The sequence below is a fragment of the Tachypleus tridentatus genome, chromosome 3, assembly GCF_004210375.1.
Source record: "Tachypleus tridentatus isolate NWPU-2018 chromosome 3, ASM421037v1, whole genome shotgun sequence".
In the NCBI taxonomy this organism is placed as follows: Eukaryota; Metazoa; Arthropoda; class Merostomata; order Xiphosura; family Limulidae; genus Tachypleus; species Tachypleus tridentatus.
The window spans coordinates 92,692,379-92,707,207 of NC_134827.1; the positions used below are offsets into that span (position 1 = coordinate 92,692,379).

At 36.0% G+C, this 14,829-nt stretch overlaps 1 protein-coding gene across 1 annotated transcript in view; it reads right to left on the bottom strand.

Annotated features, from left to right (window-relative positions):
• Positions 1 to 14,829, bottom strand: part of Stip1 (Stress-induced phosphoprotein 1) — a 50,819-nt gene that overhangs the window by 6,127 nt on the left and 29,863 nt on the right. The window contains exons 6-8 of the mRNA XM_076495692.1: positions 2,428 to 2,589; positions 646 to 749; positions 148 to 311 (exon numbers count right to left, since the gene is read on the bottom strand). Coding sequence (XP_076351807.1) covers positions 148 to 311; positions 646 to 749; positions 2,428 to 2,589 — 430 coding nt within the window. The remainder of the gene's footprint in view (positions 1 to 147; positions 312 to 645; positions 750 to 2,427; positions 2,590 to 14,829) is intronic.

Below are 14,829 nucleotides of genomic sequence, written 5' to 3' on the forward strand. Positions count from 1 at the left end.
TAAAGAAGAAATGTCAGTGGATTCTTAATAATAAAAGTTTTGGATTCCTGTTAACATATAGCTTATAAATGTACTAACAAAACTTTAATTTTAAAATACCCAACAGCTGACACAACACAGTATGTTATTATATTCTATTACGCTTACTCTTGCAAAGCCTTTGGATCACTCTGCATTTGTTCCAAGATAATTCTCATCGCTGGATCTCCAAGAATTTTTTGAACCTCAGGATCTGCCATTGCCCGTTTTCTGACTTCCTCTGGATTGTCATCAGATGCCAACAAACATTTCCTATAACCATCGAGTGCTTCCTACACATAGAAATAAACATATGAATACTGACTACTTTTTCCCACAGCTATCAACACAGTAGCATATTATGTATTATCACAACTTTTAAGCAGGACAATGCAGAGGGAATTTGCAATCAATGTAATTTGCTTGTGCCATGAAACCACTATCGAGCAACAGGTCCTATATGTTATTTAAGCATGCAATGGGTTTAACTAATGCAAAATACAAAATATCCAAGTCTTGTGATCCAAATATATCATATGAAGATCATTTTCAAATACTGGACTGAAATGAATAGTATTTACATCAACTTAACTGTTACAGAAAATATATTAAACATAACATTCTTACCTGACTGTTAGGGTCCAATTCAATGGCTTTCTGGAAAGCAGTAGCAGCTTTGCTAGGTTCTTTCATGGCCATCAATGCCATTCCTTTTCTAATATAACCTTTCACTAAAAAATTTATCATGAATTAATAGCAACTGAACATGCACCAGCTTACTATTTAAAATCAGAAATTAATTTTTAGACAGCAACATGCTTAATTTGAAGTAGGTTTCAGAAGGGAAACATGCATTTAAAACAAAGAAAATTTTACCAAACACATCAAGTACAATAAACAATTTCTATAAATGTATTCCTAGAATACTCATTTACCAACTCTTACGTCACCTCTTACATTGTTGTAGTTAATCCATTTACAACAGAACCTTCATTTCAAAATAATAAATGCCACTCACAAAATTATGCTGCAAAATGTAATCAGTTTTTCAAAGAAAAATAAGTCAGTAAACAAAAGCTGTGTATCTTGGTACTTTTTATGTTCCATTTTCCCAGTGATATGCAACTCCCTTCATTCAATGAAGTTCAAGACAACACGACAAGAAGTTGAGCAATATACTTTTGTTCAAAGTGCACAATAAAAACAAATTAAACTGCATACTTAAGGAATGATCATATAAACATGTGACTGTATTTCTCAACAGTATATAACACTCAACTAATGTTAAAAATATTACTAAGTCATAAATGTAAATTTAAACCCATATCTCATACTATTACTATCATATTCCTTCTTTCAACAATATCAGTAATTCTCAGACACCTGCTAATGGATTACCTCTGACTAATAGAAAGAGAAAATTCTACTTTACTGAATTTTTAAACCTCAATTTCATTGTCTGCCAGTGTGGAGTTTGTCTTGACCAGCTAACAATGTTTTTAAACCTATTTACAGCTTAGTTAGAAAAGCAGTTAAGTTACAGTGGCTTTAGAACAATGTGCCTTTTGTGTATGATATTTGATATTCTGAATTGATATTTGAAATAAAAAAGTCAAGAATTTTTTAAGACCAACATTATCACAGAAATGTAGGTTTATGTTACATTGTATATTTCCTTTTCTTGATAGGAAAAAAGATAAGTTTTAAATGTCTTGTTCTTCTTTCAACCTTTTGTTTTTGATATACAAGTAATTAAAATGTACAAATCAGAAACTTAGGTTATATTAGATTAGACTACTTAAATGAAAAAAATAAATAAAATAATTCTCTACAAGGAATGGATACAAACTGTCATCACAAGATAGTTCAACACTTTGAATATTCTAGCTCACAGCAGGTTCTTGCTGGATGACTTATTTAGAAACAGTTTAAAGAACAATAAAACAAAAAAGCAGATGAAAACAGATATAAATTGTTTCAAGTCTGAAGCTTTTTTTAGATAAATAATTAATTGCCTACTACAGTATGCAGTCAACCAAAAAATGGAAAATGTGATAATTTAGATTTATCTGGTAATTTTTACCTTATACTTTACCATACATTACCTATTTTGGAATAAGTGTTACAGCAGAGAAAATAACCAGTCAAATACAAAATTTACTGAGAAAACTTTTGATATTCATTTACGACAAGTCAGATTAACATAATAAATTCAAAGAAATATTTTAACCATAATTCCACACATATCCAGTAACTTTGATGGACCTTGTAATCACTAAAGGAAAAGACACAAGGGGACAAAATATGTTAGTTTAACTTGACACGTTCATCACCTACAAAACAGGGTCTAACTTGATACGTTCATCACCTACCAAAACGAGGATTTAACTTGATACGTTCATCACTTACCAAAACTTGGGTCTAATTTGATACATTCATCACAGTCCTTTAAGGCTAGATGAAACTCTGCTAATTTCTGGTAGCAGGCTGCTCGGTTACTGCGGAGCTTAGGATCTTCAGGGTTCCGTCTTAAGCCTTCTGTATAGTGTTTTACTGCTGCTGGATAGTCCCCTAACAACAAAAAGTTACCTCTATAAGCATTCAGAATTTACTTTAACTTTATGGAAACAATGGAATTTCTTAAACCCTGCTCTGTGCATTTTACTGAGTTACATTCAAATTTAAAGAAAATAATTATTACTATTATGAAATATGATTCAAAGTTTTACATACCTTTGTTTCAAAAGGAACCTCTAAAACAGTAACAAAACTTGAACATAACACCACTGCAGTTATTTAACTCTCTCTACATGTGCTAAATGTGCAGACTGTGACCTTTTACTGAATTTACAGTTATTATACTACCAACAAACTTTTGAGTGTCTCCACCTTCATCAAATTATGCAATCTCTCAGTAAACGTATGCCTTTCACATGTAACAAATCATATTTTTAATAAAATTTCTAATACATCTAAATAAACTAAATACCGTTTTTATTCGTTTATAAGACGATTCGCTTATAAGACGGGTCCCAACTTCACCTGAGAGATTGTCGATATTCTGTTTAGACTCGTTTATAAGACGAAGGAAGGAAAGCAGGTAACAAGAGAAAAGTGAAAAAATGGAAATTAATAGAAACCTAATTTTGGGTTTAGGTATCGATATTTCGATTTCAGATTAGAAGGAGAAAAATAGAAGAGATAGAAAAGTGAAAATACATGAATAAATCCAAACTCGGTGTTCAAGCGTTTAATGGAATTTCATCAATTATTTTATTTACTGTATGATAAATATTCATATTTAAAACACATAACAAAGAACAATCTAACGCACAAAACTTATCACAACATATTTCAGTATCAAAGTACGTTTATGCTAACTTTTAAACCACATTTCTTCAAAGTATTAAAGAGTTTACGCAAACTGCACTTTAATAGAACACAGCAAATCAGTATGCAAGTTATGAAATTCAAAAGCCTTCAAATTATTTGTTGTCGCTATCTCCAAACAGTTCATAAAACTGCTCCTCGGACAATCCATCATCGTAGAGGTCACATTCCTCCATGTTCTCCTCCTGCTCTACGTCATCTCTGCAGCCAATAAACTCACTGAAAAGTTCATCATCCTCACTGCCGTCAATGGAATTCGAAATTCCGCATTTGAGGAACGATCTAATAACCATATCTGACGGAATCTCGTTCCAAGAGTCCACAATCCACTGACAAACTGTAGCTAATTCCGGTCGTTTAAGGTTTCCCGCCTTCGTCAGCTGCTTCTCACCGTTGACCATCCCTTCAACGAACGATGCGCTGACTCACAATCACAGATCTAATAATAACAAGATAGCTCACTTCCCTATTTTCACTGTCTGAAATATCTGCACAGTTCTGAGTGAACTAAATTTATTTTCTATGTCTGTAGACCTCGCCTATAAGACGGGCCCCCCCAATTTGAGCCTGAAATCTCGAGGAAAAATCCCAGTCTTATAAGCGAGTAAACACGGTAATAAGGAGGGTTTGTCCTTAATCACAGATTACTTCTGTTAAATAATTTGTGTATAAAGTGATTTTCATGTCAAGATAAATGTTTTTTTCATCTCAATTTTCATTTGTGTAATCAGTAAAACTTTATATTTTATCTGTTAACTTCTCTATCCCTAGCTATACAAGTTTGGTCAATTTGATTAACCCCTTAATTATCAAAAAATTCCAAAATTATTCCCCTTTTCTTTCTAGAATGACTTCAAAGGTAGCATGAAACAACATTCATTTATCCTAAGAAGCTTTAAACTCCTAGCAGTATACCTCTATTTTTTTTATTGAAGTTTATTATCTTATTGTCATTTAAACCTGTAACCACTATTCATAAGTTTCAAATCATTTATGGAACATGCTTCTCACATTACACTATCACACTGAGTTACCCATGAGGTATTTCAAAGCTACCCACATGCATAACTTACAACATATTTTCTATATTATTTTACCCAATCCAACCTTAAATAATCTAGATTATATTCACATTTCAGTTATTTTGACAGTAATATATAAACACAGAAAACAAGAAATAACATATCTACCTGCATATTTTTTCTGTTGATTATTCATGGCAATTAACCCTTTTTTATACTAATGGTAGTAATGATTAAAGATTTTATTTAACTAAATAATTCACAAATATAGCATAGACTAAAAATAAAAAAGTAGATACTTTTTTCTAACAATCACAATTTTCTGGCTTTCTAACAATGCAACAAGAGCTGTTACAAATACATCCAAGTTAGCTGAAAAATTGTGATTCCCAAGGGAACCAAAGTTATATTACAAGCAAAACTATTGTGTTCAGAACACAGTGTAATATATTGTCATTTGACTGATGGAAACCTTGGCTTTCTATTGGTTATAAATAATACAGAATTAAATGGAAAAGAGAACTGTTAACAAATCCAGAAAGACAGGATTTCATGGGTGTGGCAAGAGGAGTTTGATCATCTATCCGTAACCAAACAATATAGAAAGCTATAAAAATTATGGTTTATCTGAGCAATGGTGATTTTACAGTAAGTAATTTTTGTTGAATTTTGTGCTCACTAGAATGAAGTTTGTACTTTAAGTGAAATCCAAGTTTATCTGTTCAGAATTCAACATTATATAATGTCACCTGATAGACAGGAACTCTGACTTACTAGTCCTGTAATGAAACAAAATTGAAGGCTATAAAATATAATTTTTTTGAATAATGATAATTTTATAGTGAATAATTTACACTTTGTTTCTTTAGGGTGGGAGTTAAGACAGAGATAAGAAAATACCTAGTGAAAATATTGCAAGTCACACTAGGAGAAATTTAGGATTTTTAACAATATTATCTTACAAAATTAAAAACTTAGATACAATTAAAATATAAATTATTAAGCTAAGATTTTATGCTATGCTATCTAGTATAACTTTAACAAGTAGTAGTTCAATAAAATTTTGAATGTAAGACACTAAAACTGTATGTCATGAGCAGTAAAGGATACTTGGGGAAAGATGGTTAAGAGAAACAAGTGTAAGAATGTGAGCTTGCTTTCCTTCACTTGATCAAAGTACAATATAGTCTGAGAATTTACAGAACTAAAGTTGGAGAAAAGACTTAAAAATTATACAGTTAAAGATTAACCATGCCAACTTTCAAAATAGAAACTCAGTTGCTAAATGACTGTTTTGAGTTAAATGGCATAATTTTAAACCAACAGAAAGAGCAAATTTTCCACTATTTAGATAACTAGGCCAAGAGAAATTAGCAGTTGGCTGTTTGTAATAAGTAGAAAAAATACTTAGTACCTCAATGAAAGTGGGATGATCCCCAGTGTTTGGCTACACTTTCTTGCCTTATACATTAGATTTACTTGCATTTAGGTTTTATCTTTGTAATTTAGTTAATTACGCATTACTTGCATTTCAAAAATTAGTTTGAAAGATTTAATAATTACTTTAACTGATTTACTTATTTCATGACTTGTAAAAAGGATAGTTGATTGATTGATTTAGTGTTTTATGGCACAAAGCAGCGAGGCTACCTGTGCCAGACATTCGGTAAAAATGTAAAAAAAAAATAAATGTAGTAATAGACATAAATGGAAATGAAGGTAAAACAAAAAAGTATAAAACCAATGTTGACACCTAGTCTACAATGTTAAGATAGAAGGCAGAGTATAAGAAGTTATAAGGTATTTACTCTAGCAAAAAGGTAATGATCATAACCCGCCAGGAAGATTAACAGGTAAGTTCAAGAACCACCGTCAGTCACCTGAAGTTGATCTTTCCAGTCCCCGGTTCCGGGTTATGTGTCATAGCAACCAGTATCAAAATGTAAAAGAATAGAAGTTTTAAAAGACACATAGCAAAATTGTAATAATGAGTAGCCAAATGTCCAGTAAAAGATAAAGTCAAGTAAATGGAGTAAAATTTGTAAAAGTAAATGAAGGTAAAAACAAAACAGCAATTAAAACAGAAAATGGTGTAAAACCAATGTTGACATCCAGTCAACAAAGTTGTAAAATATACCTGTAGCAGAATGGTAATGATCATAACCTGCCAGGAAGACTAACAGGTAAGTTAAAACCACCATCAGTCACCTGAAGTTGGTCTTTCCAGTCCTGGTTCCGGGTTATGAGTCAATATGGCCAGTACTAAAAGTTAAGTAGTAAAAGTGTGAAATGATATGCAGCAAAAGTATAATAACAACTCGCCAGGACGACTAACGAGTAGTTCAAACAGTAGCGTTAGTCACCTGAAGTTGGCCTTTCCAGTCCTGGTGTCGAGTTATTTAATGTTCTGGCCATTGTCCAATGTCAAATTGAATGAGAGAGATTAAAACTGTAAAAAAGGAACCACAATTAAAAAGGTGTAATGAATAAATATGCAACACTTAAATGAGATTAAAAAAGATTAATGGCCATTAAAAAATTAAAAACATTATCAAGGTAGACAGAGTCACTATCACCAATAACTCTGTCCAATGTTACAGACTGACCCTGGGAAAAATATGTTTAAAATATTGCCGTCGTTGAGAATTGTAACGATGGCAAGAAAGTAAAACGTGGCTGATAGTGATTTGAGTGTTACACAAACTACACATTGGTGCATCAGTTCCAGATAAAAGAAAATGATGAGTTAAAAAACTGTGACCAATGTGTAGCCTAGTGAGAACAACTTCCTCCTTCCGAACTTTATGGAAGCTAGATGGCCAAAGTCCAATTTTGGGTTTGATTTGAAAAAGTGTGTTGTCGCGTTGCTCACTCCAAGTGGACTGCCAGCTGGCATGGAGCCAAGCCTTGAAGACAACACCATAGTCCATGTACGGAACAGGCATAGGAGTGATGGTGCTGAAGCAGACATATTTAGCTGCCATGCCTGCAAGCTCGTTCCCGCGAATACCAGCATGGCCTGGTATCCAGAAAAACTGGATTGAAGTAGCTGCTAATGAGAAATGGGCCAATCGGTTTCGAATATCAGCGAGAATAGGATGTGAGCTAACGTGTAGCGATTCCAAGGCAAGTATAGAACTAAGCAAATCAGTATAAATAGTGCAGTTGGAGTACTGCTCAGCTGCAATATGATCCAGGGCAAGAGATATGGCATACAGTTCAGCAATGAACACAGAAGCTGTAGAAGGGATTCTGCATGCAATTACTGACCCATAGCAAACCATAGCAGATATTCATTGAATAAAGACGGTACTTCCAATCTGGAGTATCTGCCTTTTTAGGTGACTGAAAGAAAGGTCACATTTGGGGGCTGTAATAAGCCATGGTGGGATGGGCCGACCTGTGGAATCTGCAATGTTATCCAAGGACAGACCCAATTCATCCAATTGCGCCCAGATGCGAAGGCCAAATGGAGCAATGACAGATCGTCTGTTCTGAAAAAGTACTGCCCACCGAGGAAGGAAAACACATTTCCGGGTGGGATGCTTTCGTAAGGAATGAAGTTTCGAAGTATATTGTAAAGATAGTTGCAAACGGTGAAGGTGTAGAGAAGGCTCATGAGATTTAATGTATATACTTTGAACTGGAGAGGTACGGAAAGCCCCAGTGCAGAGTCGAAGTCCTTGGTGATGAATGGGGTCCAGCATCTTTAAGGCCGAGGGTCTGGCAGAGCCATAGACCATTGATCCATAATCGAGTTTCCATCTAATAAGAGCACGATATACCTTTAACATTGAATAGCGATCTGCCCCCCAACTGGTAGAAGAGAGAACACGGAGGATGTTCAGAGCTCTTGTGCATTTGACCCAAAGCTGCTTTAAGTGTGGTATAAAGGTCAGTTTACGATCAAAGATAAGCCCCAAGAACTTGGTCTCCGGGACCACTGGCAGCAAAACTTCACCGATATGAAGTTCAGGATCAGGGTGAATACCCGTCGGCGACAAAGTGCATGCATACAGTTTTGGAGAGAGAGAAATTAAAGCCATTCGCCAGAGTCCACTTCCGAACACAATTGAGGGCGGTTTGTAGTTGCCGCTCAATATATCTCATGTTTGACAACTGACATGAGATGTGAAAGTCGTCGACATACAGCCCATTCGCAACAGTGAGAGGGAATTGTTCAGTGATGGCATTTATCTTTATACTGAAGAGTGTAACACTCAATACACAGCCTTGAGGGACTCCATGTTCCTGTACAAAAGAACGGGAAAGTGTCGAACCCACAGGAACCTGGAATCTCCTGTCCATTAAAAAATTTTTTAATAAACATAGGTAGATGGCCACGTAACCCATATGTATGGAGGTCTCACAAAACGCCATACCTCCATGTTGTGTCGTAAGCCTTCTCTATATCAAAGAATATTGATACAAGATGTTGGCGGTTGAGAAAGGCTTCTCTGATAGATGTTTTTGAGACGAATTATGTGGTCTGTGGTGGAGTGCTGTCGACGGAACCCACACTGGGTGGGCGAGAGGAGGTTGTTTGATTCAAGGAACCAAACAAGACGAGCATTAACAATCCTTTCTAATGTCTTACAGAGACAGCTCGTCAAAGCAATTGGACGGTAGTTTGAAGGAATCTTGGGATCTTTCCCTGGCTTAGAGAAAGGTAAAATAATAGCCTGGCACCAGGGATCAGGAAAAACATTCTCCTGCCAGATTCGGTTGAAAACAATCAGAAGGACATCAAGAGAAGCAGGAGATAGATGGTGCAGCATGTCATAATGAATATCATCAGGTCCAACAGACATACTGGCAGACCGATGAAGGGCCATTTTTAGTTCCACCAGGGTAAAGGGACAATTATAGTCAAAGAAACAGTCAGTTCAAAAGGAAAGAGGTGATCGCTCTGCCCGAGTCTTGATGGCAAGGAAGGTGGAGGAACAAGCAGAAGTGCTAGATACCCAGCAAAAGCTTTCACCTAGAGTGTTAGCGATGTTCCGAACATCAGTCACCTCCTGACCACCAGAGAGTAAGATCGAGAGGGGGACAGAATTGTAGTGCTCATTAACCTTTTGAATCCTGTCCCATATGATCTTGGAACTGGTGGTAGAAGATATGCTGGTTGTGAACTTAATCCAAGATTCCATCTGGCTTTGACGTCTTACCCACTTAGCATGTGCACGGGCCCGTTGGAAAGCAACCCGGTTTGAAAGTGCGGGATATCTACAAAAAGTATCCCAGGCCCGCTTTTGAGCCTTCCGTGCTAAGTGGCAAGCAGGATTCCACCACGGACGAGGATATCGTGGAAAAGGTGTCAAGGTTTTAGGAATACACTGAGCAGCTGCATGTGTAATATAGTCAGTTACCGTTGCTACACAGTCGTCTATTGATGGCCGATTTACGATGGCAGGATCAAGTTCTGCGAGAGCAGTGAAAGTGGATCAGTCTGCCTGATCCAGCTTCCACCGGGGCACGCGGGTAGGGTGGCATCGACCACAGCCAGTCTCTCTCAAAAGGATCGGAAAATGATCACTGCCTAGTGGATTACTGTCAACCCTCCATGAAAAATGGGAGAATAATGAAGGGGAGCAAACTGAGAGATCAATAGCGGTAAAGAACTGACTAGGTGCATGAAAGTAAGTGGAAGAACCAGTATTGAAAAGAGAAAGATTGTGATCAGAGAGCATCCGCTCTACAGATCAGCCCCTCCCATCAATAATAGCACTTCCCCAGAGGGGATGATGTCCATTAAAATCCCCTAGGATTAGAAATGGAGATGGCAACTGTTCAACAAGAGCATCAAGATCTGATTGATCATATGTCTCTCCAGGGGACAGGTACAGAGAACAAACAGTGATGGTATGACCCAAGGAAACACGGATGGCTACAGCCTCCAAGGGTGTGTTGAGTGACAAAGACAGGGTGGGCACGTGTTGATCAACCAACAGTGCTCCCCCTCGATGAACTCGACCATCACACAACCTGTCATTTTTGTACAGAGAAAACTGCCGAATGGAGACAGTATCAGCAGTTTTGAGAAATGTTTCTTGTAAAGAAAGACAAACAGGATGGTAGGAAGCAATCAGCGTTTTGATATCATCCAGATTAGAATGTAAACCTCGACAGTTCCATTATATCAAGGTGGCCATTTTTAAGAACGGGTTGGTGAAGTGGCTGGAGAACCCTTCGGTTTACGACGTCTTTTTTCTTTACTGTCTTTAGTCGGAGAAGGTCTATCACCCTCCATGGATCCTGCTCTGGGTCGGGTGGGACGGTTTTTGTTATTGGAAGGGGAATCCAGTGACTGAGGACGCGAACGAATAATTGTTTTGTTCTCTTGTGGTGGGAGAAAAAGATGTATCAGAAGAAATGCCTGTATTTCAAACTGAAGGACGTGGATCTTGAGGTTTGTTGGAAGGTATGGGAGGAACAGAGATGGGTGTGGAAGTCGATTCATCAACCTTTTTAACCACGGAGGTCAAAAGGCTTTTCATTTGTTTTGAAAACGATTCTCTTGGAGGTACAGAGAGAGATCTGTCTGCACTCCCACTGTAGTTGTGGAATGAAGTGCAGCAGCATTATTCTGAGATGGAGTTGTGGACAGCAATTTCCGAGCCTCAGGATAACTAATGTTATGTGTCGTTTTCAAACGCTGCACCTCTTTTCCTCCAACCATTTTGGGCAAGAATGAAAGTAAGAGGGTGAGAACCATTGCAGTTTACGCAATGTGGGTTCATGTCACAGTCATAGGCATCGTGGTCCTTGCCTCCACAACGAACACATGTCAGGGAACCACGACAAGATGTCTTTGAGTGGCCGAACTCTGACATTGGAAACATCGAAGAGGGTTTGGTATGTATGGCCGAACCCTGCAAACGAGATAACCTGCCTTGATGGTGGCAGGTGCACGTGGTGAAGTAAATGTGAAAACGAGGGTACTTGTTGGCGGTGTAACTCCATCTTTGCAGTGGAGATGCCTGCTGCAGAAACTCCTTGAGTGGAGAGACCAGAGAGAATCTCTGACTCGGGACGTTCTTCAAATCCCTTTCAACAATAACTCCTTGTGAAGAATTCAAGGTAGCATGGGGTGTAACCTCAACAGGTATATCCCCAATTGCCTTTGAATTCAAGAGGAGTTCACTGTGTTGGGATGTGGATGTTTCAACCAATATGTCACCAGATCGAAGTTTCTTTACTGACTTTGGAGAGCCAGCAAGTCCCTCTAGTCCCTTTTGAATAAAAAAAAAGGGGACATTTGCCCTAAAGGTTTTCGAAAGAGAATGTAATATAAGAAAATGAGGTATGCGTGTGTTACTGATGTTGAAGATTGCTGTTCTGAGTATTCAAGACGTGGTTGCTTACCCATTGACTGTTTTTTTTCAATTTTATTTAAATTTTTTAGAGGATCCATAGGAAAAGGAAAAAATTTCGGTACCCACTGACCCCACCCACCATGGAGCCCTACAAGGGGACGCACTACAAAGTCACGCAAGGACAATGCAGCAATGCCAGGGTTTCGTGAGCACTATACCCAAACACCAGCATCAGGCACAATGTCCACAACACCCGTTGAGAACTTCCAACACTGGTACTTGGTTGACTCTAGCCCAAGTGGACCAGCCGATTGACCCAAGGGGGGGGCCACCCAAAGGCCGCCCGTCTACAGGAATTCGAGGCCAAAGTGGTGTGTTAGGGTTGGACCCCTCAACCACCAGGATCCTCTCCTCCCCTTCACGGGTCGCCACGCACAGCAAACACGTGGGTGGATGTTTAGATCCCAGAGAAGGTAACCAGATAGAACAGAACCTTCCCTGGGAGGTCCCCGCACGACGTACAGGAATCCACACCGAGGGGTATAAAAAGGATAGAAGGAATATATTTTGCTCACAGCAACTCATCTTCCCCTTCATTCCCATTGGTACATGATAATCAACATTGTGCATTCTCTGACATGTTACCATAAATGATAAAATAGTAAGAAATGCAATGGAAAAACAAAAATAATCTCAAAGTGAAATGATATAAATGTGAAATTATACATATGAAAAGACAAACATGATTCAAAGTGATTAAAGGAACACATATATTTCAATTTATTAATGTTAAACATTTTACTGCATTATACACTGATGATAATAGCTAGTTAGTGATATGATAGAAACAAAGTAAAATAAAGTATAAACATTCATCTTAAAAGAAACTTTTGAAATTCATTTTGAAGATCCCAGAGATAATACAAATTAAATGTTAAAACTGTAATATAGTAGTATTTTTTGTACTCAAAATAATCATCTTGAATGTTAAATATTCAAGAGTCCAAATGGAAATGACTGCATTTAACACCAAATCTTTTATTAAAATAGCACAAAAAACAAATTAAGTTTTTTTTTAAACTACATACTTTTAGGAAATTTCAAACAATTTCACATACTAGTTTCTTTTTTGATAAGAGCTTTAACAAAAGTTGTGTAACCTATTTGTAAAACATGTAGGTCATCATTAAATATGGCATCTTTATTCTGTTGACCACTTCTTCTGATGACATACAGCATCAAAAGTTTATTAGTTCAATAAAACTGAACAAATAAAACACATTTCTTAACTAATAATAAAACAGAAAAAAATTAGGTTTACTTTGTGATGTCATTTACAATACTGGGAAAAAATAATTTTTTTTTCAAATTCTAAAACAGTCTCTTAAACCTCATTGTTAAAAACTTCTTGATATTACAGAGCCAAAAATTATATGAAGCTTTTATCACTTCCAAAGGTCAAAGACCTTTAGCACAAATTCAAGATAAGTGAATAAACTCCTCCGCACCACATTATGAACACAGTTACTAATTATAATAAACAGTTACTGGGCAACATTAACTTTTCACTGAAATGCTTCCCACACTTTCAGAAGTGTTAAATATTGAGATTTTTTATGTGAAAGATTTATTCAAATGTAACTGATTACCAGTTCATAAAGCCATATCTTTTATGGAAAAATAGTGCACTATTTGAAGGTCACTTTAAACTGAACTATTTCCTGCCTTTAAGTGACTTAGCAATCAGGCACTATCTAAGCTGTGTGAGCAAATTTCTTCTCATAATACTCTATAGGGCAGTGGTTCTTAACCTTTTTCAGTGTTTGCACCCCTTTCAAATCAGTAATCATTTCTCGCACCCCCTGGAAACTTAAATATAAAAAAAGCTAAAAATACAAAGTTGATGTAATCAAAAATTTTTTTAATCTTCATACATACAGCATACCTTTTTCAAGACAAAATTCAGGGTACATAATGAAAATTAATTTCAATGTTTCTTCTTAGGAGAAATATAAAGCATACTCTTATGTAAAAATATAGATTTGCTTTAATTATTCATGGGCATCCTCGCACCCCTGGTTAAGAACCCCTGCTATAGGGGTTCCAATAGGCCACATGAGTGTTACAACAAATTTCCTAGTCTTTCTGCTACTATTGCATAAACAAAGTTTTTCTCTGAGTATTTAGGGTATTTGGTCAGAAAAATTTTATGTATAAAAATATAAAAGAAAGATACATGGACTGAGATGATAATAATGGCTGAAAACATGTTTAGTCAAACATTTTTCTCACAAGGTCAAAGGATTGACCAACTTTTCAACCATAAAATTGGTCAATCAGATTTTCCACAAAATAGCTGTAAATTATTTTGTTTTTCATAAAATGGGATGTACTTTCATAAACATTACAACTCTATGGTACACAATATATCAATACTTTAATTAATGTTTTACTAAAAATGTGTCCATGGAGATATGAATGTTAACTATTGAGTGCTTTGACAAATGACAATTTTTAAATTTCATTTATGCATCTCATAAAATTTCCTGAAGTATCAATTTTTTTTGAGTAAAACATTATATCTTATCTATTATTTTCTCTACATAAGCTCTATATAAACTCAATTTGACCCACCTTGTAATCACTGCTTTAAAACAGAACCAAAAGCCTTAAATTACCTTTTTCTTTTTGAAAATGACTGCAGATTATCAACAGAAAACTACATTTGTTTATTTTAAATAGCTTAAAATCTCAAAATACATCCATTTCTACTTTTATTGCACTTTTAATTGTATCTAACTGAATCCTACCACACAAGTTATAAATAACTTAGTGAACACATACCTCATGAGCATATCTTACAAATTTTCTTTTCATAATAATGGTACTTGTACACTAAAGTTTAATTTACTTAAATAATGCATCTAAGAACTCAGAATATTACCATAAACAAAGTAAACAGTGTCCCTATAACTATCATAATTTAACTGTTGTATAACAACTTTAAAACAATTCTTAGAACCTTTCAATATGAAAACTAAGAGAAACTTTCAAACAAAAGACCAAACAGACAATTCTCTGTC